At 44.1% G+C, this 27532-nt stretch overlaps 1 protein-coding gene and 1 pseudogene across 2 annotated transcripts in view; both read right to left on the bottom strand.

The window, feature by feature from the left end:
* Positions 1-3963: 3963 nt before the first annotated feature.
* Positions 3964-27532, bottom strand: part of MROH8 (maestro heat like repeat family member 8) — a gene marked incomplete at both ends in the record, with an annotated part of 62480 nt that continues 38911 nt past the window's right edge. The window contains 13 exons of the mRNA XM_080925724.1: positions 3964-4112; positions 7083-7148; positions 9728-9827; positions 11916-12038; positions 13416-13571; positions 14542-14706; positions 15893-16033; positions 16313-16427; positions 16986-17120; positions 18514-18704; positions 20099-20234; positions 21130-21290; positions 23686-23838. Of these exons, the coding sequence (XP_080781850.1) occupies positions 3964-4112; positions 7083-7148; positions 9728-9827; positions 11916-12038; positions 13416-13571; positions 14542-14706; positions 15893-16033; positions 16313-16427; positions 16986-17120; positions 18514-18704; positions 20099-20234; positions 21130-21290; positions 23686-23838 (1791 nt within the window). The remainder of the gene's footprint in view (positions 4113-7082; positions 7149-9727; positions 9828-11915; positions 12039-13415; positions 13572-14541; positions 14707-15892; positions 16034-16312; positions 16428-16985; positions 17121-18513; positions 18705-20098; positions 20235-21129; positions 21291-23685; positions 23839-27532) is intronic.
* Positions 7688-9105, bottom strand: LOC308427585 (polypyrimidine tract-binding protein 1-like; annotated as a pseudogene). Its single transcript has one exon. The product of its transcript is annotated as a polypyrimidine tract-binding protein 1-like (transcript).

Genomic DNA, 27532 nt, shown 5'->3' with positions numbered 1-27532 from the left:
CTGAAGGGAAAGGGATTCCACACAAAATATGAGAAAGAAAAAAGGGTCATTCAGCTTTTTCTGGCCACTTGAAGTCTAAACTATATCCCCAATTTAGCCTCTGGAATAATAATCCCCTTACATTTTTGGGTTTCAAAGCAACTTCATTCCAGTTTCTGTGAGAGTCTTGCTGTATAATTTTGCCTTGCCTAGAGTTTGCTAACCAGACCAGGGTGACCTGTACTAGTGACAACTGTACACCTCTTCCTCACAACTGCTGGAGTACAAGATAAGATGCCAGGCCTGGCTTGTTCTCTCACTTTTTAAGTATGGAAACTTAAAGATGAGTATCTTTCTGTCCTTATGGTTTCTACCCTGAGAATAGAACAGTTTGTGAAAGTAAATCAAGGACTGAAAAGGGGTTCACGAATACACACCAATTTTTATATAAATTCACTATCTTTACAGTATAGGAGGGGCCAAAAATGTACAGTATAGGAATGAAGTCCATGAACTTGACAAAACAGTGGAGGCTCAGTATCACTAAAAGCATATTTGGGTGCATGAGTACCATGTCCTGCATGGCCTTGGAAGGGAGGGTGTGACACAGCTTCCTACCTTTGGAGCAGAACCAGTAGTAGAACCTAGAACTTCCTTGAGTGATGACTGTTGTAGGGCATGAGGCTTTTTTGTATAATAATGTATATTATATTATTATACAAATGTATTCACTTCATGGTCCTCCTTTGGGAAATATGCTCCCCACCAATGTTAATGCCTCCATGATAATTGGAAGCAGAGTCCAGGTGTTAAGGTTGTGTCTATGTTCCTCAGCAAAACCAGTAAATGCTGTGACCTTCAGGACAGCCCTTAAGGCTGTGGGAAAGAATTCTGAAAACATGAGTTCAAAAATATTTAATTTCTAAACTATGCAAAATATAAGGATGCAAAATGAATTGTACGAGGGGCTTGACAGACCTAAAAGAACAAAGGCAGCTGCACTAATAAGTCAGCTTGTCAGAAAGATACAAAGCAGGTAGACTCCTGAGTTTAAGATCAGCTTGGGACAGGTGAATTTAGGTCCAACCATGGTAGGAATGGTAATCTCAGCCCAGGATCCCACCCAGCTAATTTATTATCTGTGCTTACAAAAGCAGGGCAGGGGCTGGAGAGATGGCTCAGTGGTTAAGAGTACTGACTGCTCTTCCAGAGGTCCTGAGTTCAATTCCCAGCAACCACATGATGGCTCACAACCATCTGCAATGGGATCTGATGCCCTCTTCTGGTGTGTCTGAAGACAGCTACAGTGTACTCACATTCACAAAATAAATAAATCTTTCAAAACAAAAACAAAAGCAGGCAGATCTCTCAATTCGTTTGCAATGTTTAAAAAAAAAAGGAGTTGTCCTTTGCAAGAGTCAGGGGGATAAGGTAGTACTATGCTGATTTGTGGGATAATCAAAAGGGAATCTGGAGTAAATGACTAAATTGATATGTAAATAAAAGATTGGGTTTTGTTTGAAAAACTGCTTGGAGAGCAAACACAGCACTTTTAGAATTTTTACAGCTCTTTTAGAATTTTTTCTAGCAGCTTTTTTTACTTTAATCAGAAAACCCATGAGCTATACCGAGAGTGTTCAAAATATTTTTCTAGCACAAGAGAGCTATCTCTAACAGAGAGCTATCTGGAGAGCCATCTCAAGCAGAACACAGGGCAGTCAGCTTCTACCCACAACTGATTTCCTGTTGTTTTTTTCTCACCACTCCCAAAGGCTTCTTCCACAGGACCCCCCAACCAAGGTGAAGCACATGAATTTGTTTAGAGCACACATTGAGCAATGGAGATTAATTGTAGAGCAGATCTGTGTTTATTTCCATTTGCAAGAATAAGATTGGAGAAGAATACAGCAGACTAGCCAAGAATGTAGGTGTAGGAGCCAGAGTACTTGGGTAGTTCTAGTTTCACCATTTACTAGTTGTGTGACCCAGAGCAAATCACTTTCATGTTTGTTTCCTTAGCTTCTCCATCTGCAAAATGAAGGTAATAAAATGGGGTGACTGCAAGAATGAAAAGGGTTAATTATATATGTACTTAGAGTTAGGCTCATCATAAACTCCCAGTAAGATGTTACTCATTTTTAATGGATGATGTAGAAAAAAGACTAGTTCAAAAGTAGAGAGTAGAGTTGGTTTCCTAAAATGAGCCAAAGGAGAATATGGTGAAGGGTGAATGTAATTCAAATGTTTGCTGAGTTAGCATTGCAGATTAGCATATAGTGATTTAGGTATTCTTGAGTCTGACTTGAAGATTTAAGCTGGGGTATCCCATGTGACATTGTCATCTAGCATGCCTGTGGCCTGCAGGGTATAGATTAGACATACCTAAATCCATCAGGCAACTGGGCTCTTCATCTTAGCTAAAATACTGCAGGGTTGCTATAAGAAGACCTCCTTTGGACAGTGAGCCTCCTGAAGCTACTACACCTAGCATAATGCCACATCACACTCAACATGAAACATAGAGCCATTTATGCCTGAAGGTATCTCAGCAGATACCTTTGATACAGAGATATCAGTGAATGTTGGAGCAGAGGGTGACCAAAAATTTAAATTGCTCACTAAACAACACCTTGCAATCTACTATGGGATGTAGTCACACTTCCTTTTTCTTTTCATATGATCCAGAGAGGTTTCTTTTGTCCTGAAGAGTTGAGCTCTGACTTTCTACTTAGGTTTCTCCACTAAACAAGAGCCTAGAAGTTAGACTTAATACTTCATTTCTAGTTTGCCGCATAGGGATTTCACAACTATCTACATGCACTAATCAAGGTATTTATCCAACATAAAACAATCTGTTCCTTAGAAATTCATCTTGTGAGAATATTTTTATCTTTAAAGTGGACAACAGGTAGTCAACAGTTTCCATCTTGGAGCTTTCTAAACCTTTCAGCAGTTGTTGGAGAAATCAGGAACATGGGAGCTAAAGGAGTGGGAACTTTGTATGTACTGGGGTAGATTTTGCTTTATATGCTTGTCATAATTTTGTTATTGCTCACAGGTTTCAACAGGAAATGGAAGATAAAAGGCCTTATGAGAATTTATAAAATACTAAATATGAAAATATACTGATTTTTAAGATTGTTGGCAATCAAATATCCTTGACAACAGAACCAACAATATTAACATGGTAACACTGCCATTTATTTTCTTTTGTCTTTTGTTATTTTTTTCTTTTCTTTTTTCTTTTTTTTTTTTTTTTTTTGTAGCCCTGGCTGTCCTGGAGCTCCCTCTGTAGACCAGGCTAGCCTTGAACTTAAGAGGTATTTAGAATTATAGAATATGCTGGCCTGGAACGCTCAGTGATCTGCCTGCCTCTGTCTCCTGAGTGCTGGGATTCAAGGTGGATTCATAAGTCTCTATTTTTGATAAAATATAACAAGACTATAGTGAAGTATAGACTTCCCTGAAATGCATAGTAACCAAGAATGGTCTTAAATTCCTGATTCCTGTCTTAGCCTCCCAAGTGCTAGGGTTAGTTGTGACCTGTTTGTTTTTGTGCACTGAACCCAGGGCTTTTCACATATTGAGAATGAACTTTTGCACTGACCTATATCTCTGGCTTGGGATCTCTCTCATTCATTCCCCCCTGCCCCTCTGTCACCATCCATCAACCTCCTTTGTCCCCTCCCTCTCTGGTTGGTGGGCTAAGAGGGATGTTGAAGCACTTAAAAAAGTAGGTTTTGAAAAATCTAACCCTACAGGTAAACATATTTGCCACCAAACCTGACGACCTTCGTTTAATCCTTGGGATGCATATTGTGGAAAAAAGAAGTTACCCTTAGACCTCCACATGTGTGCATACACTCAGATACACACAGAAGTAAAATACAGTAACTTTTAAAAAAGAAAGAAAAATGGGATGTGTTTGTCACGTTTGAGGTTCTGAAAGGGCTTGCTCTTACCTGATGTCATGTGGTTTGCATTCTAAGTATGAAGACAGCCCAAGAGCTTCCTCAACCAGGAAACGCTTATTTCTGCTTCTGGCATCTTCCCCACCCTCTGGACTCGGAACAAAGCTTGGGAGGCAACGATGCGCAAAGAGGGCTCAGGGTCCTGTAAGAGTTCTCTCAGGTCTACATGGCAAGAAAACCAAGACTGGGAGTCTAGAAGTGAGTACTGCTCTAGATACTAAGTGGCCAGCAAACCAGAGTAGCTGGGACAAAAGAGCAGTGTCTTCCAAGACTGTCTAAAGTCTGTGCATTGTTGAATTGATTCCAGTTTTGACCTATAAAACCCACCGTTTTCTGACTTGTTATGTACTTCATTCCTTTGCAATAACCATATTTTAAGTAGTCTGTCTAAAATCAAACCAACCTGTGTTTAATGCTAACCTCTTAACTTCTTGCCTTTCTCTAAATATTTCAACTCTTAAATCGTCCCTAGCTGTATTTTCCTTTGGGGAAAAAAAAAAAAAAAAAAAAAAAAGATTTACTTATTTTATGTATGTGGGAACACTGTCGCTGTCTTCAGACACACCAGAAGAGGGCATCATATCCCATTACAGATGGTTGTGAGCCACCATGTGGTTGCTGGGAATTGAACTCAGGACCTCTGAAAGAACAGTCAGTGCTCTTAACCACTGAGCCATCTCTCCAGCCTGCTGTATTTTCCTTTTATTATGTCTGATAGTAACCTCTTTTTTTCTTTCTTTTTCCCCCAAGGCAGTGTTTCTCTCTATATCCTGGCTGTCCTGGAACAAGCTTTATAGACCATGCTGGCCTCAAGCTGGCTTCAAACTCAGAGATCCACCAACTCCCAAGTACCAGGATTAAAACTGTGCACCACTACTGTCTGGCTTAATGTTAACCTCTTAACTTCTTGTCTTACCCTCAAAATGTTAACTTTTACATCTTTTTTTTTGGGGGGGGGGAGGACATGGTCTCACTCTGTGACTCTGGGTGGCCTGGAATTTATAGATGAAGCTGGCCTTGAACTCACAAAGATCCAACTAGTTTTGCCTCCCAAGTGCTAGGATTATAGTAATGTGCCAGGGCTAGAGAGATGGCTCAGTGGTTAAGAATACTGACTGCTCTCCCAGAGATTGTGAGTTCAATTCCCAGCAATTACATGGTGGCTCACAGCCATCTGTAATGAGATCTGTTGCTCTCTTCTGGTGTGTCTGAAGACAGCAAAAAAGAAATGTGCCAGAGTACCTGACTAGTATATTTCAGGTTTTAATGCTTGCTTCATTCATTCTGTTTTTGAGAGAGGCTCTCCCTGTGTTGCCCAGGTTGAACTTGAACTCCTGTGCTTTATCTACCATGTGGCAGAGATAACAAACACAGACTACCATGTCCAGTTTAAAGTTTTCGCTTTTGCATTTTCTTATAGCAAAAAAATAGATGTTTGTCATATAGAAAACTTAGACACATATGTAAGACTAGAAGAACGTAAGTCATGTATGATTTGACCACTCAGAACAACAGTTGTTATTTTGAAAGTCTGTCTTTCTGAAGAGGCCTTTAATCCCAACATTCAAGGACAGCCTGCTTGCTCTACAGATGCATTTCCACAAAGAAATCTTAGTAGGAAACAAACAAACAAACAAAAAGTATGTCTTCCTGATCATATTTCTATGCTCTGTTTTGTTCAATACTGTTGTCCAAATGGAACCATATAATACAAACAAACAAACAACAACCACCAAAAAACCACCTTTAGCCTCCTGAGTTCAGGGAGAAATGTTTGTTGTGTTAGAATGTCTCAGTATCTGTGAAGAGAAGAGGGATGATTGGGGTGGAGGGACAGCTTGGTGGTTAAGAGCATTTGCTGCTTTTGCAGAGGACTTGGATTCAGTTCCCAGCACCCACACGTTGGCTTATAACCATGTGTAACTCCAGGTCCAGGAGACCCTGATGTCCTCTTCTGACCTCTGCAGACACCAGCCATGCACACAGTATGCATATATGCAAGCAAAGCTTATACACATAAAATAAAGAGACTATTATTGTCTTCCTTATATTAGCTTTATTCCCTACCTTCTCAAATAATTACCGTGCTACACAGTAAATCGGGTCCTGCAAGGCCCTCCTCAACCTAGCCTGACAAGCTGACTTCAATCCCAGAACCAACATGGTTGAGGAAAAGAATCACTCATTCTTGGAGTTTGTTCTACTACCTCCATGCACATATTAAGTAAATACAAAATCTTAAATAATAATAAAGAAGCAGTAGGGATGGTGCTGCATGCCTTTAATCCCAGCATGCAGGAGGCACAGGAAGGTGGATCACTGTGGGTTTGAAGCCAGCCTGGTCTACAGAGTAAGTTCCAAGAAAGTCAGTACTATGCAGAGAAACACTCTCAAAAAAACCAAAAAAAAAAAAAGAAAAAAAAAAGAAAAAATATATTTTTAATTTGGTCATGACAGTTGTGATTTTAAATGGTGTGAGTGTGTATTTACCTTTTCTAACCATAGAACTACCTTCCCCTCCAGTGCCAGAGATTGAACCCAGAGCCCAATGCAGTCTATAACTAAACATTCTACAACTAAGCTATAAAGAAGCATTCTACCACCAAACTATATCCAGATTTATACAACTACTCTTAAATGGGAACAATGATTCCTTGAGTACTCAGTCTGCAGAGCTGTGCTGCTGCACAGTTTGACCCACTGACAGCTCTGAGAACAGCTCTCTGGGAGATGCCTTCGATGACTATAAACTAAAGCATCTTCAGGCCAAGTTCTACTCTCTCCAGCATAGCCACTTAGACAGTACTGCAGCCGATGAGGTGTATGTGTGAATATCATCACGAGTTGTCAATATAGAATTCTAGAGAGAGATTGTTTTACTTCCTAATAATGTTTAGGTCTTTGCCCTAAGACAGTTATTAAAGCTGTTTCCAGACAAACAGGATCAGCCTTTCCAAGGGTGTCTTAGACTTAAGACCGTAATTTAGTTGAATTACAGTCATTTGTGTTTTTATTGCTGCATGAGCTCAAAGTTTAGATGCCAGACTGTTGTGCGACAGAGCCTTCTGTAGGCACATAGTCAGATAGATACCTTCCAAAGTAGTGCATTCCACATCCAAAGTCATTACTTACCATTCTCTATCCAGTCAGTACCCTTCCTCTTGAGTTCACTGGTATCCACATAATTTGATAAGAGCCCTGAACACAAAATAGCAAGTTTCAGACTTTTACGGATTAGAAGTTTTTTTTTCATTTTTATCATTTAATAATGCAGAATTAGCCTTTTGAAAATAAGGCATACTCAAAGTAATAACTTCTAGCTCACACCTGTAATCCCAGTGCTTGGGAAGCTCAGACATGAGAATTGTCATGAGTTCCAAGTCAGCCTAGGTGTACAGTGAAGCTGTCTCAAAAGCAAGCAGAGCCTTGGCCGGTAACATGCATCTTTAATCCGAACATTCATAGGGCAGAGATCAAGGCAAGTCTGGTTTACATATCAGTTTCAGCCAGGGCTACACAGTGAAAACTTGTTTCAAGGCCTGGTGCCAGGACCGGCTGGGTCTCTGTGGCCCAAGCCATTTCCTGCCACGGCAAAGTGGGCTAGATTTGATTTTTTTAAAAACAGGTAAACTGATCTCTCTTTAAAAAAATAAAATCTCTGGTCTGTCAGGTGGCTTCAGCTGCTTTTCAAAGTGGCTTTCCTGGAATGGTGGAAGCTGTCGCAGGCCCACAGGCACCTAGATGGTGGACTTGGAAAAGGACACTTGAAGGCGGTGGTTCTTGCCCAGGTCATGGTTGTGCGGTTCAATCAGCGCCTGCACTGCCTCCTCCACAGAGCCCATCTGGATCAATGCCATCTTGTGGTCCTTCTGGAAGAACTTGAAGCCTTTGACTACACCACCATTGCTAGAGAAGAGGCTCTTGGGTTCAATCCTTTGACACAGAGGGTGGGACGTTGGAACGGTGCAGGGTAGCTGAGGGTGGAAAGATGAAAGTGATGCAGCGGTGAGCTGCCGTAGTCCGTGGTCCTCCTATCCCTCATGAGGCAGCTTCACACTCTGATGCTTTGACTGTGTGATGCACACCAACTTCCTGTGCAGTTTGTGCCCATCCAGGTGGCTCATGGCCAGCTGGGCCTGGCTGCCATCTGCACAAGTGCATTCCCCTTCTTACTCAACAGGATGCTCACCCACTGCACAGCACCATAGATGCCGAAGGGAATAAAGAGGCTTTGGGGTGTGACTCTCTCAGGGTTCAGGTTGCTGACCAAAAGGACAGAATTCCCAGTACCTACCAGCCCTGGGATGGCAATGTGACCAGCTGCAGCAGCAGCAGCAGAGGGTATGGCCAGGGGGTCAGGGCTCCATGGACATTAGGGACAGAGAGGCCAAAGGCTGCTGCCATGGTCTGGTCCAGTGAAGGCTGGCTGTCTCCAGAGGGCAGGGCAGGTCGAGTGTAATCACTGCTCTTGTCATTGTTGTATTTGAAGTTGAGACTGGTGAGCTTGGAGAAGTCGGTGTGCAGTGTGCAGCAGGCATTGTAGATGTTCTGGCCATCCAGGGACAGCTTGGCATGCTGGGTGCTCACAGGGTCAGCATACTGCAGTAGCGCCTGGAACTGGTTGTTCTTGGTGAACTTAAAGATCTGGTGCAGGACGTCCAGGGTCACTGGGTAGAAAAGGTTTTCCACAATGATCCTGAGCACTGGGCTCTGGCCTGCCATTGCCATTCCTGTATCCACGGCAGCAGCAGAGGCTGCCATGGCCAGGTTTCTAGACTGTACAGAGTTCATGGCCTGTGGGGCTGCCTGGGCACATGCCAGCCTGGGCAAGCTGTCGGTCTTGAGCTCCTTGTGGTTGGAGAACTGCATGTAGAGGGGCTGTCCACAAAGCACTGGTCCCATCGATATGTAGTAAACCATGGTATTGGCAGCCCCCTCTGTGTTCATTTCAGTGAAGGCCTGGTTCTTCCCCTTCAGCATAAGGAGGTTGGTAATTTTCCCAAAGGGGCAGCCCCAGGGAGATGACCTCGCCCTCAGTAACATCACTAGGTAGCTTTTGGACATGGATGACTCTGGAAGGAATTCCCGTGCTCCTCTTGTTACCTTTAAACGTCCCACTGTCGTTTTCATTGGCTGCTGAGGCGGAGCTGCTCATGATGAAGGGGCCATTGCTGAGACACATGGAGAAGAACTAGTCGGATCCCCACCGTCCATGGCACACAGAAGAGACCCGCAGGGAACGGGGCGGAGGTGCAGGACCAGCCCACTAAATTATTTTAAATATTAAAATGGTATTCCCAAGAGCCTTATAGTTATTGGTCAAAAACACGGTTCCTGCACAAGACTGGGCCCACAGATATTCTGTCACCAAGGACTTCCGAGGCCTGGCGCACCCTTGAGGATTTCTGGGAAGTCATAAAGGCTTCTGGGGAAAGGGGTCTGTGAAGTCCTATACCTACTGTTAATGGTACTGTGAAGGGAGAAACACTATCTCAGAGGTGTAGTCACTTGTAAGTTATCCAGACTCCTGTAAATAATCCTTTACCCATGCACCTAAAATAGCCCTAATTAAATTTCATTGAGTCACCAAAATAAAAGGCATGAAAGTAGACGAGAGACTACTTGGAAAAAAGGGAGACCAATGGGAGCAGTAGAGGGTAATAGGGTGAGTATGGTTACAATACAGTCTATATTGTAAAGAAAAGGATGGGATGCTCAGTACACCCTGGGGAGGTATAGGATACAAGCAACTGTACAAACGAAAGGGTTTCTTTTACCTACAAACAAGACAGCTGCTCTTCTGATGGGAAGTTTTGGATCCTTGGAATATGCGAGCGTTTGGTCTAGGATGTCTATTCTCCCCTTGCTTTTTTCTCCCTACATTGATGGGAAAGAGTATACAGAGCGACAAAGTAGAGGTGAGTACAGCCGTGCCTGGGTCACTACAGTCACCTCACCATGACAGTCCCCAGGATACCCACGTGCACCCTGTCTATGACACATTATGTCACCCTGGCTCCTCTGCACCTCTTTCTTGTCTCAACTCTAAATGCCACCTTTAGCTTTGTCTTCCCTGCCAGTGCTTCCCGCCTGGTCAGCCTTTCTCGCCCTGCTCCGAGGCTTCCTCTCTTTAAGGCTCCCTCTCTTGGCACAGACTGTTCTCCACTTGGGCTTTCCATTTTAGTCCCTTACAGGTTTTCAGATCCCTTAATAGTGTGTAGGCTCTAAACTGAAAGTTTGAAACATCACTGCTGTAGCCTGCTACACAAAGGATGTGTTTTGCTCTCTGGGTGAGTGAGTTCACCTTTCAATGGCCTCTCAGGACACAGACAGGAAGGAGATACAAAAATTGTTTCTCACAGAGGCTACAATTTGACATGGATAATTTGTACTTTTACCCACTGGCACACCAAATTTCTTGTTGGAAATATTATCATTAATGGATCAATTATAGGTAACGGCTGGAGTTCAGAGACCTAGTACCCAGGAAAAAGATAGGCAAGGGGACTCTGATGTGCTTCTTAGCCCTACAAGCTTCATGAGCAGAGACTATTCTGGGTTTTAAGTATGTGGGAGATTCCTAGAAATAGTCCCAGAGACTTCAGTAGAATCCAGGTGGTTCTACTATAATCGGTTTCTAGAAAACTATGCATGGACCTTCTAAGGCTACCCTGAATCATAACCCTGTTAGGAGCCATCTAGGCTCTGCTGGATGTTTAAGGAGAAGATGCTGAGTCTCAGGGCTAGTGACATGGTGCCCTCTGTGTGTCAGGTCATGCATGATGGCAGTCCTTGTGCAGGGCTGTCATGCTCTGAGAGAAGACGCAACCGTCCACTATATCAGGCAAGGGCTACAAGCACAAAGACAGCACGTGATTATTTCCACTCAGCTCACGTGGATTTTTGTTTGTTTTCGAGACAAAGTCTCACTACATAGCTCTGGCTGGCCTAGGACTTGCTGTGTAGACCAGTTTGGCCATTAAGTTACAGAAATGCACCTGCCTCTGCCTCCTGAGTGCAGGAATTAATGGTGTGTAGCACCAAGCCTAGCCAGAATAGAAGTTTCTGACTAGATATTGTCAGCCTGACCTTGTATTTTCTGATGCAATTAATGGTACTCTCTAGTTTATTAATCATTTTGTTAGCACTGTTTTGGGACAGGGCCTCACACTATAGCTCAACTTGTCCTCAAACTCACGTTAGCTCCCTGACAGCGGTCCTGGGGGCTGCTATTCACAGGAATGCTCGCCACACCCTGTACCACCAGCTTTTTGCATATATGAAGAAATATATGTAGTAATGAACTTGTTGGCTAGTGAAATGGCCCAGTGGGTAAAGTGCTTGCCTCACAAACCCAATGATTCAAGTGTGATCCCTGGAACCCACAAGTTGGATGTGTAATCCCAGCATTCCTAGAGTGAGATGGGAGATGGAGTCTGGAGATTCCCGGCCTCACAAGGTGGAAGGCAAGAACTGGCTCTTGTGAGTTGTTCACTGACTCCCCACTTGTACACTGTGGCACACTCAATGTGTGTGCAAACACACTAGAATTTTTAAAAGTGTTAATTGTGACGAATCGAGGGAACTATAGGAAAAAGATCTACCTCTTTTTTTTTTTAAGATTTATTTATTTATTTAATGTATATGAGTGCTCTATCTGTATGTACACCTCCAAGCCAGAAAAGGGCATGAGATTCCATTACAGATGGCTGTGAGCCACCATGTGGTTGCTGGGATTTGAACTCAGGACCTCTGGAAGAGCAGCCAGTGCTCTTAACCACTGAGCCATCTCTCCAGCCCCAAGATCTACCTCTTAAACAGTTCATGGAGAGCAACTACTGCCATGAAGGGGGTGGAGTGGTGAATGTTACCTGCGTGCCATGTGTCTGCACTAAAAACTACGAGAAAAGCAAGCAAGAAATCAAGCAAGCAAACAAACAAACAAAGCCACTATTTCTCACATACAAAGAATTTGCAGACCCTTCTAACTTCATTTGGTTTGATGTATAAGGGGTCTTTGCAGTATACTTCTCGGGGCAGCTTCCAATTCAGGAACCGGGCACAAAGAGTTAAGACTCGTCTACTCTTCTGTGGGGGAAAAGATCACAGGTCAGTATTTTCAGACATGTTTAACTGAGTAAGTTTCCTGGCTGAGTAAATTTAACTGAGTAACTTAGTAAAACTGACAGCAAGGTCTAATGTGAAAAGCTGCTAATTTCAGAATTACTCCGGGTGAGATGAGGGAAGGGAATGAACTGGGATCTTGCCTTCCTCCTGAAGGACCCACTGAAGGATCCACACACCTGCAAGGTGTGAAAAGGATGTAGAAAGCACTGGTCTCTGGAAAGCCTCCCAGATGTGGTGCCCAGGTAAGGTACTGTTATGTAGCCCATGTTCTAGACAGGATTGCATTGAGTAAGTGAGTCTCTTCTCTAGCCACTGCTCTCGGATGCCACCAAAGCAATACACACACACACACACACACACACACACACACACACACAAACACACTCATGCAATTCTCTCTCTCTCTCTCTCTCTCTCTCTCTCTCTCTCTCCCTCTCTCCCTCTCTCTCCCCTTCCATCCCTCTCTCCCTCCCCCCCCTCCCTTCCTCCCTGTATGTGTGGTGTGTGTGTGCGTGTGTGTTACTGTACTGGGAGTTGAATCTAGGACTTCATATGTGCTAGGTAAACATTCTACTACTGAACGACATTTCCAACCTCCTCACTTTATTCCGATTGTAAAATGTTTAATTCTGTCTGTCTGCTTATGTACCTACCTATCTCCCTGTTCCCTCTCTGTGTGTTCTCAGGAATTACTTCCTCTTTTCACACTCAAGCTGTCCGGCACAGCAGCAAACAGATTTGCTCCGGACTCGTCTTGCCAGCCCTACTTTTTTATTTTAACAAGAGCTTACTAAGTTGTCTGCACTGGCCTCCAATTTAAAAGCCTCCTGTCTCAGCCTCCTAAGTAGTTGAGATTACAGATCTGTGCACTGTGCCAAGTCTGAACAGACTTGTTAATATTAGGTGGCTTACATCAAAAACACAAATTTTACAGCAAAACCCCTAGAAGGCTTAGGAGAAATTAAGTCTCCAAATGGTGCAGATAGGTTACTCTCAAACACTTTACATGTCTCAGGGCCACAAGGTAGCCCTTGAAAGGAAATAACATGTTTGTTTTTAACACTGAGTTTGTTGAGTTGTGAGCTATATACTTCCGTGCTAAACTACAAAGTGATAACACAAAGCCCCCCCCCCAGGATCATATTTTAACTACATAGAAATGGAGAGTTTGATTCCCCACAGTTTACTCGGGGAAATAACTGGAATGTGGTTTTGTGGCAGAGGACACAAGGGGCAAGAATGTGACTGAAAAGCCTGTGCCCTCAAACACACAACTTTTATTTCCAGGGCTGGATTGAAATGCAGAGTTGTTCGTGGCTAAAAAGAGATCGACATTACCTCAGCTACTTCACGGTTTTCGTCCTGAGAAAACAGAAGCAGTGGGACTAAACTTCCCAGGACTTGCTCTTCCACGCTCTTCTTCTCGGTGTGCTTCACAGCCTTCATGGAGGTTCCAAAAAGAGTCATGGAGAAACAACGAACATCCTGTCTCACCTAAGGTGTAAGGTTCACAAGGAAACAGCTCACTGACCTTGCACACTAGCTTACAGGAATCCTAGGGAGTCTGCCCATCAGTCTTAACATGACGTGACCTAACCGCTTGTGCTGAGGGCGAGAAATGAACTACACAGAGAGGCAGCAAGACCTATGCTTGGTACCCTTGTTCCCTGAACTCTACAAGCAAGAAATGGAATCTTTCTGTCTGTGCCTGAAAAAGCTTGTCCCTAATACTGCCATTAATCACTCACATAAGCTCTGCTGCTGACATCCAAAGCCCTAACTTTAGCATATACTGAGGACGTCTGCCATTGTGTTCTGTGTGCTTTGGTTAAAACTTCTTTGTGATGTGGGACAAGGATAGAAGTACAGTCCATCATCTTGACCCATTTATTTTTCCTCCCTCCCTGTCTGCCTCCCTCCCTTCTCCCCTCCTCTCCTCTCTCCCTCTCCTTCCTTCTATCCATCCTTTTTTCCTTTTTCTCTTCTCTTCCTCCTCTTCCTATTCCTCCTCCTCTTCCTCCTCCTTCTCTTGTTCCATGTCCTATACAAAACAAATTCTTTCCTTCCTACAAAACATGTTAAGTCTCTCAAGGTTTTTATTGTTTGTTTTTTAAGACAGGCTTTCTTCATGTAGCCCTGTATTTCCTGGACCAGGATGTCCTTGAAATCAGAGATTTCCCCTGCCTCTGCCTCTCAAGCACTGAGATTAAAGGTGTGTGCCACCACCAGGCTTTGTCTTAAGATTTTTTAAGTCTGAAGAACAAAAACATCAGTTCAGAAAAAAACAGAACATCACGGGTTATCTGGAAGGGGTTTGAGTGTGAAGATCTCAATGGCCTCTAAAAATAAAAAATTCTATTTTGTAAGTTGGAAGTAAAATAAAATGGCCTTAATACTGCCACAATATCTACTTGCTGGTAGGTACCCGCCCTCTGTGGGAGAATCTTTTCTTTCATTGTCTTACATCACCAAAAAAGGAAAGCAGGGTCTTCATCATGGTAGCCAGGGTGGTGGAGTCTAGCGTCCTGACAAGCTGCTGGAGTATCTGGATGGCCAACAAAATGATCCTCTCATCCTTCTCATGTAGGCTATGTAAGACGCATGGCAGCAGGCTTTTGATGTCTTCTCTCTGTATCCAAAAGCAGCCATGACCTCCTGTCCTGGCAGCGCACTATCTAATTCTAAATGGAGGGATCCCACCCCACTTAAGTACCTCTGGCTAGTCCAGGACAGAGAAGTGTAAGGAGGCAGACTACCCCTCTCCTTACTATTGTCACACTGATATGTGGAGGAGGGGGAGGAGCTGCTGGGAAGCGCTTCACAGAACAGAAATGGGACTGGGTCCAGGAGGACCAGAGATACACCCTTGACTTTACTTTAAAGACAAGCTCTCCCAACACAAAGGACATGGAAGGCCAGCTCGGGACATTGTGAGTTCTCCAGCATGAAGGTATTCAAACAGGTTTGAAAACCCATTGATGGGAATTCAACACTATTTGACTAAAGATCTTTAAGCATCCTTCCCATCTGTACTACAAGGAAGCAGTCTCCAGATTTAAAAAATACATAAGTCTGTGTGTACATATATAAACGAGTAGAATAATCAAGTCTTCATGTATACGACCAACCAGAGTGAACATATACTAGCATTTGTCATTTATGTCCCATATATGCATGTATTTGTTTTATAAAATAAATACATCTCAAGTGACAAAAAGCCTCAGGGTTACTTCAGACTGAGCTTTCTGTTTCTTGAGACAGGGTTCCTCTGTGTAGCCCTGACTGTCCTAGAACTCAGTCTCTAGACCAGGCTGGCCTTGAACTCACTTCTGCCTTTGCCTCCTGAGTGCTGGGATTAAAGGTGTGTGCCACCGCTGCCCGGCTGAGGCATAGTTTTCTAATGAGACATGTGGAAGATAAGCTTTCTTTATAAGTGACAGTGAGCTCTGTCTTAGATGATAAATATCCTGGGAGTTTCCAAGTATGCCACGGGGCAACATGGTGAATAGCATCCCTGGGCAGCTGGATGTTTGCTACTACTTCTAACAATAAGCACACCTCCCCCGTAAAATGCAAGTTTCAAAGCATTATGAATATTTGTGAATTCTTAGAATTTTAAGGTTATTCAATTTTTAATAGTACCCACATAACTCCTAGGTATGATGTTAAAATGGTTCAAGTGGATATACAGTGGAAAAAATCTGCCACATTCACCCTGTTCAGCACTACCTAAGGTCCTCCTCCCTGAGCTTCTTGGGCATGTTTGCGGTTGTTCTATTATTAACTAGGAAATCAGTGGTCAGAGGTCCTTTTACCAACTCCTGGTGTCTGACAAGGTTTCGAAGTCCCCTCAGTGCAAGAATCCTGAAGAGCTTACTCTCCTCGTTCATCCAGGTTTTCAGGCGGATGATAGAGTATAACCTGGGCAGTCTCCTGGCCACTGGACTCCTAAGGAGCTGAAAAAAACCCAAATATCAGCCAGAGAAATGACCCTGAAGCTCTTTTTCCCTGGAGGATTTCCTTTGGAATCAGCAGCTGCAGAGAGTGAGGCGGGGCAGCAACATAAAGACTATTGACAACGCTGAGAACAAAGGCCTTCCAAAGGAGTGGATGGAAATAAAATGTCTACTGCAAACCTACAGTGGACCCCCAACCTAACCCTAGTGAATACAGCTGAGAAAAGAGGTTCCACTGCTTTCTAGGCTTCCTGAATCCAGTACCCACAGGACTCTTACCTCCACAAAAAAGCCTGCAGATGTCAGTTTATGTTTGTCATTCCCTCGGTTAATCAAAGGGACCAGTAAGTACATGATCTTAGATGCAAAGAGGTGACTTCTTTCCATCAAGGCACTGTAAAGCACAGCAACAGAAAACTCAGACATGTTTCCACACAGATGGGGTTTTCCCAGGGCCGGGCCCTCCAAAGGCTTTGTGTTGCTTCAAGTATTAAAGAGGGCATGACAGCGCCAAGACTTTTGGATATTTTTCCTGGTTTATTTACAGATACGGTAGCTAGGCATGATGGTACACACCTTTAATCCCAACACCTGGGAAACAGAGGCAGGAGGATCACTATGAGTTTGAGGTTAGCCTGGTGTACAGAGAGAGAGTTTCAGACCAGAAACATAGTGAGACCTTGTATCAAAAAATTACAGATATTAGGCCAGGGTATGATGGGACATGCATTTAATTCCAGCACCTAGGAGACAGAGGCAGAAGGGTCTCTGAGTTCAAGGCCAGCCTGGTCTTCAAAGGGAGTGCCAGGACAGCCAGGGCTGTTACACAGAGAAACCCTGTCTCAGTTAAAAAAAAAAAAAAAAAAAAAAAAGGTGGGGGGAGAGAAAAAGAAAAAAAAATACAGATATTATATACTCTGCTATGGTTTGGGTTAGAACAAGGAAGTCTCACTTGGCAAGGAGGGACACTCCCTGCAGATGGCCTTCTCCCTTCAGAAGGGCCCAGCCGCCGTTCTTTTCCATGGTGTTGAATACCTTCCAGCACAGTGTTCTGAGGAGGAGAGTCTTTGTAGCTTGTATGGCGAAGCTGAGTTGAACAAACACAAGTATAGGTAGAGAGAATAGCCGTGCTGCTCAGTGGGGTGGGCCAGCGGCTGTACTGGAATCCAGTCCTTTCTAGAGTTCTTAAAGAGGCTTAATGTTCTAGTAACTGGAAAGGCCCTTCACATAAACTCTCAGCCTAAAGAAATTTAGCCTTATTTTGTGTCTCAAGGAGAGCTATAACTTAGGAACTGGTTTGGGATACTAAATGAAGACCCATTGCATTTTTAGAAGATTTTATGTGTATGAGTTTCCCTGCATTTCTACACATCACATGCAGGCAGTACCCATGAAGGCCAGAAGTCGGTATGGGATCCCTTAGAACTGGAGTTACAGACAGCTGTGAGCTGTCAAGTAGGTGCTGAATTTGAACTAGTCCTCCGTAAAAGCAGCCAGTGGTCTCGACCCCTAAACCAGCTTTCCAGCCTGATCCATTGATTCAAAAAAAATTTTTTTTTGAGGTAAATTTAAGGCTAAGGATTTGGCTCTGTTGGTAGAATGCTTGCCTAGTATTCTCTATGCTCTGGGTTCAAGCCCCATCACTTCAGAAACTAGATGAGGTACTACATGTCAGGACCCCCAGCATGTGGGACCTAGGAGCCCCTGTTTCAAAAAAGAAAGAAAGAGAAGATGCAATTTATATTTTCCCTCATAAAACGTATCACCACAGCTTACAAAGTACTTCAGTTGTTGTCCTAAACATAGCTTCACGAACATGTCAGAGCTGGAAAGGTTCTTGGAGAAAACTTTGCCCGATGTCCTCACAGAAAAGGAAACTAAAGCACAGAACAGTGAGTTGGCCCACGGCGTGCAACTAGTTAAACAGATGGAGAACTACGCCTGGGACCTGCTGCCCCTGAGCCTGGTCTAAGTATAGTCCTAAGTCCAGAGCAGAGTATGGCTCTTCCTCCCAAAAAACCAGCGTCGGCAGCACTAGACATGTCTGCCAAGTCCTTGCTGAGGAACTAAAAAATATCTCCAATGAACACCTAAGAAATAAGGGGTCACTTCACTGGATCAGTCCGGTTTGGGAGGCTGGTTTAGCAGTTCTGTCTCTACTTGCTCTGTTAGGGAAGGACCAGCACATATCACACACTGTCTGCCAGGCATCCAGACAGTGTGGTGCCACAGTTAACATTGGTACCAAACAAACAATCACACCAACCAACTAACTAACTAACTAACTAACTAACTAACTAACTAACTAACTAACTAACTAACTAAAGGTGGCAAATGAAAGCCAGAGTGACTCCTGGGCGTTTGTCCTGGGGACTGCAAGCCTATGCTCACAGTTAGGAAGGACCACATCTATCCTTACACTACTGCAGTGCCCAGGACTCAGTGAGCCTTCACATCAATGAAATCACAACCAGCAATACCACAAAGGCGTGACCTCCGTAGGCATTTCCTTCTCTGTGTACAGGCCACTTGGGATGCTGACATCAGACATGGTGAGGCCGATGCTGTGGTGAATCTGGACCAGCAGAGTCATCAGCAGCTGAGGAAAGAGTCGGAATGCAGCTGCTCGAAGTTTGTTTCCCATAAGCACTTCATAAAGGGCATCTGTTACCTACAGTGAAAGGTCACAGGGAAGAACTGATTGCCTGGTGGTCCTACCCCTCTGTCACAGAGCAGCAATGGTAACTGGGAGAGGGAATAGTAAAGAGGTACTTAGATGACAAACAGTAAGTCAGAAAATAACCACTTTTGTATCAATGTGTTAATAAAATGCTCTCCTTTTCCATAAGACAAAGGCAAAGCCTTGCTACTCAAGATGTGTCTGCTACAACATTGCTTTATCTGGGAGCTGGCTGGAAAGGAGAATATTAAATCCCTCCCACATCTCCTATATCACAGTCTGCATCATGTGCCTGAAATACACATGCATTTGCTCTAACTTCTAAAACTGCACTAATATAACATTTTAGAATTTTTAAAAAGCATAAATTTATAAGAAAAGAAAGTAGACAACAGTAAATTAGGAATGCTGGAAGAACTCTGGAAGCTTAAAATACTATGGCAGTAACTTGGACCAAAGGTGAGCCTAACAGTAGTCAGGGAGGAGGTTAGGTGAGAAGCACAGTCTGCCAGAGGGCAGGGTGCGGGTCGGAATCCCAGCACTTGGAAAGTCCAAAGTCACCCTTCCTTATATGGACATTTTGAGGCCAGCCTGAGCTACTTGAGACACTGCCTCAAAAAAAAAAAAAAAAAAAAAAAAAAAAAAACATATATACTAATAGGAAGCAGTCTCTGTGTGCACAGAGGCCAGAAGTTTTCAGCAACCCTCTGAACTTTCTGTACAGTTTTGCTGCGAACATAAGACTGCTCTAAAAGGTATTGTTCTAAAAGGAAAACTTTGTGGGGAAACATATCAAATATACACATGCACAGGTATTTCTAGAAACATCATTAGTGAAATAGAACAGTTATAAGCTAAGAATTTTTTTTCCATGTTAGGTTTTATTGGTTTTCCTTTTTTTAAAAAAAAAAGTTGCCCAGACTGGTCTGTAACTCTTGGGCTCAGTGGTCCTGCCTCAGCCTTCTGAATCACGGGATGACAGGCACACAATAATAACTTGGTTTTTAGATTGTTTTTTAATCTAAAGATCATGTGACAAAGACTATATATGACCTGTAAGCCCTAAAAGACACTGCCTACGAGGCCAGAAACATTCTTTTAAATAGAAAGCTTTATGACCTCTAATTAAAAGGGTAATTGTTTTCTGTTCTATGTATTATTACATTAATTTTGTCTTTGTAAGTCTAGATTACTTTAGGTAATGGAATGTTCACACTGTATGATGCTCTACCTTACTCCAGCTCCCTCCAGGCCAGAGCCAATGTAGAGATACACACAGATTTACAGATGAGTGTCAGAAACAAACTTAGAAAGACGGTGAAATGTCACACTTTGAATAGGGTCAGCCGTCCTGTGCTGGCGTGATAGGACAGAGAAACGCTTACTGCAACAGCCACATAGGCCATCTTCTCCGGGATGGGCCCCTCATGGCATTTCTGCAGCTTCCTCAGCAGCCTCCACAGGACCCAGGTCGTGCTAGGCAGCTCTACCTCCAGGGTTCTCCACAGTTCAGCCAGATGCCTACAGATCCCAGAATAGCAAGCATCACAAGGGGCCTATCCCAGGCGTCCCATGGCCACAACTTTCTGAGGGTCTGTTTGGAATCCAGCCTTTCTGTGAGGGGTTTTCCTCTGCTCAGTTCTTCAGGCATCAGTAGACAAAGCACCTGGCAGTGGAGCGGGAACCGAACTCCCACTGCCTGGCACTGACCCACAGCCAGTCATAAACGGGTCCTGTGCACGCTTACCAGTGCCTCTGCTTTCCCATCACAGGGGCTCGCTGCAGCCATCTCTCACCGTTCACCTTGGCTGGACAAACCAGCTTTGATTACTCTAGAGGCTTCGTGCCATTTTCTGAAGCCAGAGGCTTTTTCTCCAGCTCTCCCTCACCATTACCTCCCTTCAAGAGAAGCCCCAGGGGCGTCTTTTCTGACAAGTTTCCTGCTGCTTCTCCCCAGACTTCCTATAATGTTTCATTTCTTCTTCTTACAGGTTTCCTCAGGATTCCACACACTGGTCAGTGCTTTGCTCTGTATGTGCTTCTCTGAAGGAAGGTTCACGTCTGAATCCCTTAGAACCTTCACAGAAGACACACCTATCCCATGCAGTCTGTGGTCCTCATATGAAAAAAGAATCAGCTCCAAATAAATACATACACCTCTGAGCCTACTTAGATTTTAAAGTAACTTGTAATTTTTCAAAAGAAAATGTACAAATTCAACATCACAGCTAAGGCCAACCTAAGGAAAATATTGGGACTTAGACTCAAAAGGAAACTGTCCAGCCGCAACTTCGAAGTTGGGCCTGAGAGTCAGACAAACACTGAAGCAGTGAGAACCACATTAGCAACCGTGTTTTACTGTTCTCATTGATGGGTTGTGGACCCAGTAACACAGCACTGAACAAGGTTCTGTTACCTGTCATACGGCACTGGATGACATAAAAGGTGGCTGAGCACTATATCTGTGTACTTAGGCCTGGAGACAAATAAACTCACAGTATTTATGATTTGTTGCCGGACACTAGTCAGGGTGATGATCGACAGCCGGGCACAGATAACGCCTATTATTTCTGGCACCTGAAGAGGAAAAAGACATCACTAGGACCTTAATCCTGAAGGACAATTATAGATTTTTTTTTTCTGTAGCATCTTCTGAGAGGTGAGAAGATAGAAGATAAATATTTCTGAGTCTGTAAAGGTTAGAATGCTAAGGGTTTGGTTCACTGCTGAAGCACTTGCCTAGTATGAGTGGGGACCGGGGTCTCCTCAGCACTGTAGATATGACAGTCAAAACTTTCCAATCATCGGCTGGGCATGGTGGCCATGCCTTGAATCCAGCACTCAGGAGGCAGAGGCAGGCAGATCTCTATGGATTTGAGGGCAGCTTGATCTACACAGTGAGTACAAGGACAGCCAGGGCTGTGAAGAGAGACCCTGTCTCAAAAAGTAGTAAATATGAATGTGTGTATACAAAAGTATTTGAACGTGGACCCCGTAGGTCATTTGCAGAGTGTGTACCGAGCATAGATGGGAACCTGGGTTTGATTCGTAACTCAAGGGGAAGATGGGAGCGGGTTGGGAAAGGGAAAGAAGAGCTGAGTGTAGCAAGAATGGTTGCTTGGCATGCACAGAGCCCTGGGGTCACTATGCACCACAGAAAAAATAACAAAGGAAGAAATAAAAGGTTTGGAAGGACACAAACAGAGGTGTCAGCTATATCATTGAGAAATGCAGAGAGGGTTCCCCCCTTTGTGTTTTTTCTGATTTTTGGTCAATGAATGACTGATTGATTGATTGATTTAATGTATAAGTGCTCAGCTGCATATATACCTGTGGATCAGAAGAGGGCATCAGATTCATTTTATAGATGGTTGAGAGCCACCATGTGGTTGCTGGGAATTGAACTCAGGACCTCTGGAAGAGCAGCCAGTGCTCTAACCACTGAGCAATCTGTCCAGTTCCTTCGTAGTGATTTTTAACAAAGCTAATAAAGCTGTCATGTCATGGTGAGGGAGCCCTTACCCACCGTCCTCTCAGATGTTTCAGGAAACAGAGGCCAGGGCTTTGGTCCAGTTCTGCCTATGCTTGACCATCTTCCTGGCATAAAATGGCTGTCATTACTACCCGGTGCCGGAAACTGGTTGAAGGATGATTGTGGATGTAATTCTAGCCACAGAAACATGAGGGGGAACCTACTGGGAACTTGAGGGACAAAGGGAACTATCATCCTTCTGGGTTGTCTTCTCTGCTCATGAAGTCTCAGCTGTGCCTGCCTCATGACCTCATGAAGAGGACAGGTAAAAAAGATGGGAGCCACGGTCTTGGCCATTACTGTCAGTCAGTGAGCCCAGCATAGAAAATGTTCTGTGTCCAGATTTCCTATACATACTTAGGAATGTGTGTTTACTATAATTATTCAATACAGTTGAATCACTACAGTCAGAATACATTTATTTATTATATTAATTAACACACTATATATTAATTATTATATTAACCAAAGCTTTTTACAGTTGGCCTTTCTGGCCACTGAAGGCACCAGACCCATCCAGAAGCCTTCTGACTGCTCTCCTCAAGTGTTCCTGTTGTCTCTTTGCTATTTTCTTTCTTATTTTTGTTTTTATGAGACAGGGTTTCACTGTGTAGCCCTGACCACCCTGGACTCCCTATGTAGACCAGGCTGCCTTCAGACACAGAGATCCCCTTGTATTGGCCTCTGGGGCCTAGATGCCTTTGCTATTTTTGTAGGTTTGTAAAAAATCAGTTTTTATCATCTTAAAGTGGCCTTCCTTGTTGAGATTGTTGCGGTGTTGTGCAGTAAACCCGGGACTCCGTGCTTGGCCCAGGGCCCCTCCACATTCACTCTTAAGGAAACTACAAGCAGTGCAAAATGCCAGCAGCTCTTCAAGTCTCACTTTCTCCCTCAGAAATAACCACACTTACATGTTTCGCTATTTCTGTATCTTTCTATGTTTAATTAAGACAGTTAATTCATTAAATTTTTTTTGGGCAGTTTTGTCTAGTAGCCTGGCCCAGCCAGGAATCCACTATGTAACCCAAGCCAGCCTTATCCTTTGAATTTGTCTCAGCTTTCCGCGTACAGGGATCACAGGTACACAATGCCACACCCATGCTGTCCTTTTTACTAAAAACAATTATTATAGTTGTATTTCTGTAAGGGTGGCTGCTCACATGCCATGGCGTGTATATATGGAAGTCAGAGGACAGTGCCGTCCACTTTTTGCACCATGAAGTCCCGGGATTGAACTCAGGTCATCAGGTTTGGGCAGCAACCCCTGTCTCATCAAGCTATGTCACTGGGCCTGGCCTAGTCTTTTGTATTTTAGGTGATAAATAGAATTATTTCTGTCGTTGTTTCTTGAAGTATGAGTTTTAAATACATTTAAGCAAGTTCTCTTGATGTTGGGAAGAGCTGCTATCACAAACCCAGAAAGTGACCCTGTGTTTTTACCTTTTTAAATCGAGCCTCTGCACTCTTCACCAAAGTTATCAGCAACTCTCCCGCTGTCTGCTGGATACAGGGATGGGGAAGACTTTTCAGGCTGTCCAGTATAGTCATTATAAACTGGCCAAGCTCCTGAGAATCAAGGAAAACCTCAAAGACCTGAAATGATTTAGGAAAAATGAACTTTCAAGATGTATGTTATGGACTAGGAATATAAGTCTTTGCTAGTGTTCAAAAGACCTCTAGACTCTGCCCAACAGTTACCTAGAAACAGCTTGCATCTCTGATGCAGGTACAAACCAAGGGGCTGGGAATATAAGAAGACCTCTCCTTACCTCCCCCTCATCTCTCCAACTCCTACTCTCTCCCTTCCCCACTTGTCCCGGCCAGTCTCGTCCCCCTTTCTCTTTTCTCTCTCATTCTGACCTTCTTTGTCTTCCTTTCTCTGCCTGCACCCCTTCCTACGTCCCCACTCCACTCCCTGGCTCCCTTGCCCCAACAAACTTCCTTTCGTACTAGGCCTATAGCATGGCTTGATTCCTCAAGGGAACATCTTGGCAGGGCCCACTGAGGTGCTCCCTCCTGTCCCCCATACTATCGTGTTTTATAAAAATATAACCTAGGATGTACAGAACCCACATTCCAGCACTGAGAGCGATGGGGGTGGGGGAGGGAGGAAGAGCTGTATTATCTATTACTGGTTTATTGACTGTTATGGCTGTGATTCTCTGTAGTCAGCTTGGCTACATTTAGAACTAACTAAAACTCAAGCAGCTAGGTACATCTGTCTCACACACACACACACACACACAGAGAGAGAGAGAGAGAGAGAGAGAGAGAGAGAGAGAGCGCAACAGAAAGAGAAAGAAAGAAGAAAAAACCAACCATAAACAAACAAAAAATACAAGTCCAATTTCTGTTGCCCATATAGTCACTAGAGCATTGTCAGACTCCCAGTAACCAGCCCCTGATAGAAAAGTGAATCTTTCACCACCTACATCCCTGCCAGAAGCCATCAGTTGTGAAGAGCTAAAGTTCAGCATCCTTACCACATTTTTTAAGAGTTTTCTTCATTGGCTTCCTGTCTAAGCTGTTATGTTTGGGAGGTAGAGGGATCACAGAAGCCTTCTATGACTCCTTTTCTTAACTGTGAATCTGCAGACATTGGTACCAATGCAAACGTAGCTTTCTTGACCTTTACAATCAGCAAGAGCGTGAACTACAGACATCCATTCACATGGCCTCCAGTGTCAACATAGCCCACAGACCTCAACATGGTCTCTGACCGCAGCTCAGACCATGAACATCAAAACAGCCCTCTGCAGAAGCATGGGTCACAGACACTATAACTATATGGCCCTTGGTAGCAGCACAGGCTGTGGACATCAACACAGACTCAGAGGCATAGGCCACGGACACCAGTATAGTTCCCAGTGGCAGCCTGGCCAATGAACATCAACCTGGTTCAGAGGCAGTGCAGACCATGAACATCCACAGAACCTCTATCGACAGCACAGACCTTGGGGCTCAACATGGTCTCCAACCATAGCTAAGACTGAAGCACTGATTATAGACATCAGCATGGCTTCAGGCACTCGCACAGACTATGGGCATCCTCCTGGCCTTCAGCAGCAGCATGGACCACAGATACTGTAGTACTATGGCCTGTGGATGTCCTCCTGACCTCCTTTGGTAGCATGGGCCTTGAACATCATCATGGCCTCCCATCAGCAGCACAAACCATAGGCATCCACATGAACTTCAGATACAAAATGACCTGGGGTAGCAGCATAGACCATGGAGGTCTTTTGAAAAGGTCCAATCCAGAAAATGAACCTTTCTTCATCTTGGACATCCTGTCATTGCTCAGAGACTGGGCAACCAGCTGGACAGCGTGTTCATGGGGCTGAGTCTTGTAGCATACCACCCTGCTGACCCTACTCAGCAACACGTTCCCTATGACCAGAGCCATCTCTCAACCTGTCCCCACAGTCGTGTCTCTAGCTCTGTCTCTCTCTACCCCACACACTCCATTGCTCTATCTCTTCTGCCTCTTCCACCCCTCCACTGCGTATTCATTCAGTGCAGTGGCACTGGAAACTGCAGTGTGTCACACCGTATATATTCTTCCCAAACAGTTATACATGAAAATATTCATTGCAACAAATGTTCATTTATTCAAGTTGTTGGTTTGGTTTCTGGTTTCTGACACACCATATATTCTGGACCATCACCACGACTAGTCTTGCCCAGAGTCAGGGTAAGCTTATGGCTAGGCTCCAGACTGCTGCACACCTCCCTGCTCTCGGTGTTTGCAACCCAGAGGCTCCATCCACTCAACCTTTGTGCTGTAGCCTGCACTGCTACCCTTCAGTCTCCTTCCCAGCAGGGCAAGCAATATGGGCTACAGCCATGGTTTTGTGGAGGATCAGCTGGCAGGCATAGGAGTGGCCCCATTCAGTAATGACATCTGGCTCTGCAGGACCAGACTCTCCACACACTCCAGCAGCTTAAAGATGGAGTAAATGTTGGGATGGACCAATTCAATGAGCTGGATCTGAGGATTTGAGTTGGTCAGCCTGGGCCTATTGGCGAGGGATGTTTCTCTTAATTAAATCATTTGAGGTAGGAAGACCTACTTTTAACCTAGACTTTTTGCAGTAGGAATATCCACCTTTAATCTGGACCACATGTTCTGTTGGCAGCCGATTTGAAGAACATGGAAGAAGGAAGTTTTTGCTCTTTGTCTGGTTGCTCTCTCTCTCTCTCTCTCTCATTAGCAAGTCCATTCCTTCACTGGCATTAGAACCTACTTCTTCAGGATTCTGGTATGTACTGAAGACCATCTGAGACGTTCAGCTTCTCGTAAACTGAACAACTACTAGATTCTTAGACTTTCTCTTGGTATACAACCATTGTTAGACTAGCTGGACCGCAGCTGGTAAGTCATTGTAATAAATCACACACACACACACACACACACACACACACACACACACACACATGTATTAATTATATATTACATATATAATATATATTCATTCTATAAGTTCTGTCCCTCTAGAGAACACTAATACATTTATTAACATGGAAAACTTGACACACCCAGAGCCCACGGCTAAAGGCATTGCATGGCCTTTTACTGTTCTGACTTGTAGAGAGAAGCCTTGTGCTGAGAACCTCAGAGGGAGTCACACTTTACAGGAGCACTGAAGGAAACACCCAGTGCTGGAGGGCTGGTTACTTCCTTGGCATAACTAAAGTGCGTTGTAGGGAGACAACACATTGACATCATGTGTCATCATGGTTTTGGAGCACTTGGCAATGCATGAAGTCCTCAACATGACTGGATGATACACTCCACCGGTCATTTACAGTGCGGCAGGCAGTAAGTCACGCATTTCCCACACATCATTTCATTCCCCGCATGACAATGGAGTCATCCCAGCATGTAGACTCCCGGCACAGGTGAGGAGACTGATACCGAGACCGAACTGCCTGATGCCTTAGACCCTAGATGAGTAAGATTTGTAAGGATCCCCTTATGTGTGTTTGTGTTCATGTATGCACACACACACATGTATATGTAGGTATGAATGCATGGGGGTATGTATCGCATGAGGTCTATCTCAGTGTCTCCCTCCGTTACTCTCCACATGATTTTTTTGAGGCATGATCTCTTACGAAATCTGGCGCTCATCGACTCTGCTAGACTAGCTGGCCAGCAAACCCTAGGAGTTCTCCTGTCTGTGTCCTCAGAGCTAGGACTACAGGAGTACACTGCTACCTCACCAGCCTTGTAGGTTTCTCTGTGAATCCTCATCCCTAACGTATCTAGCAGAAGCACAGGCCT

The sequence above is a fragment of the Micromys minutus genome (assembly GCF_963924665.1).
Source record: "Micromys minutus genome assembly, chromosome: 11".
NCBI lineage: Eukaryota > Metazoa > Chordata > Mammalia > Rodentia > Muridae > Micromys > Micromys minutus.
This window is presented reverse-complemented; position numbering and strand designations above follow the sequence as displayed.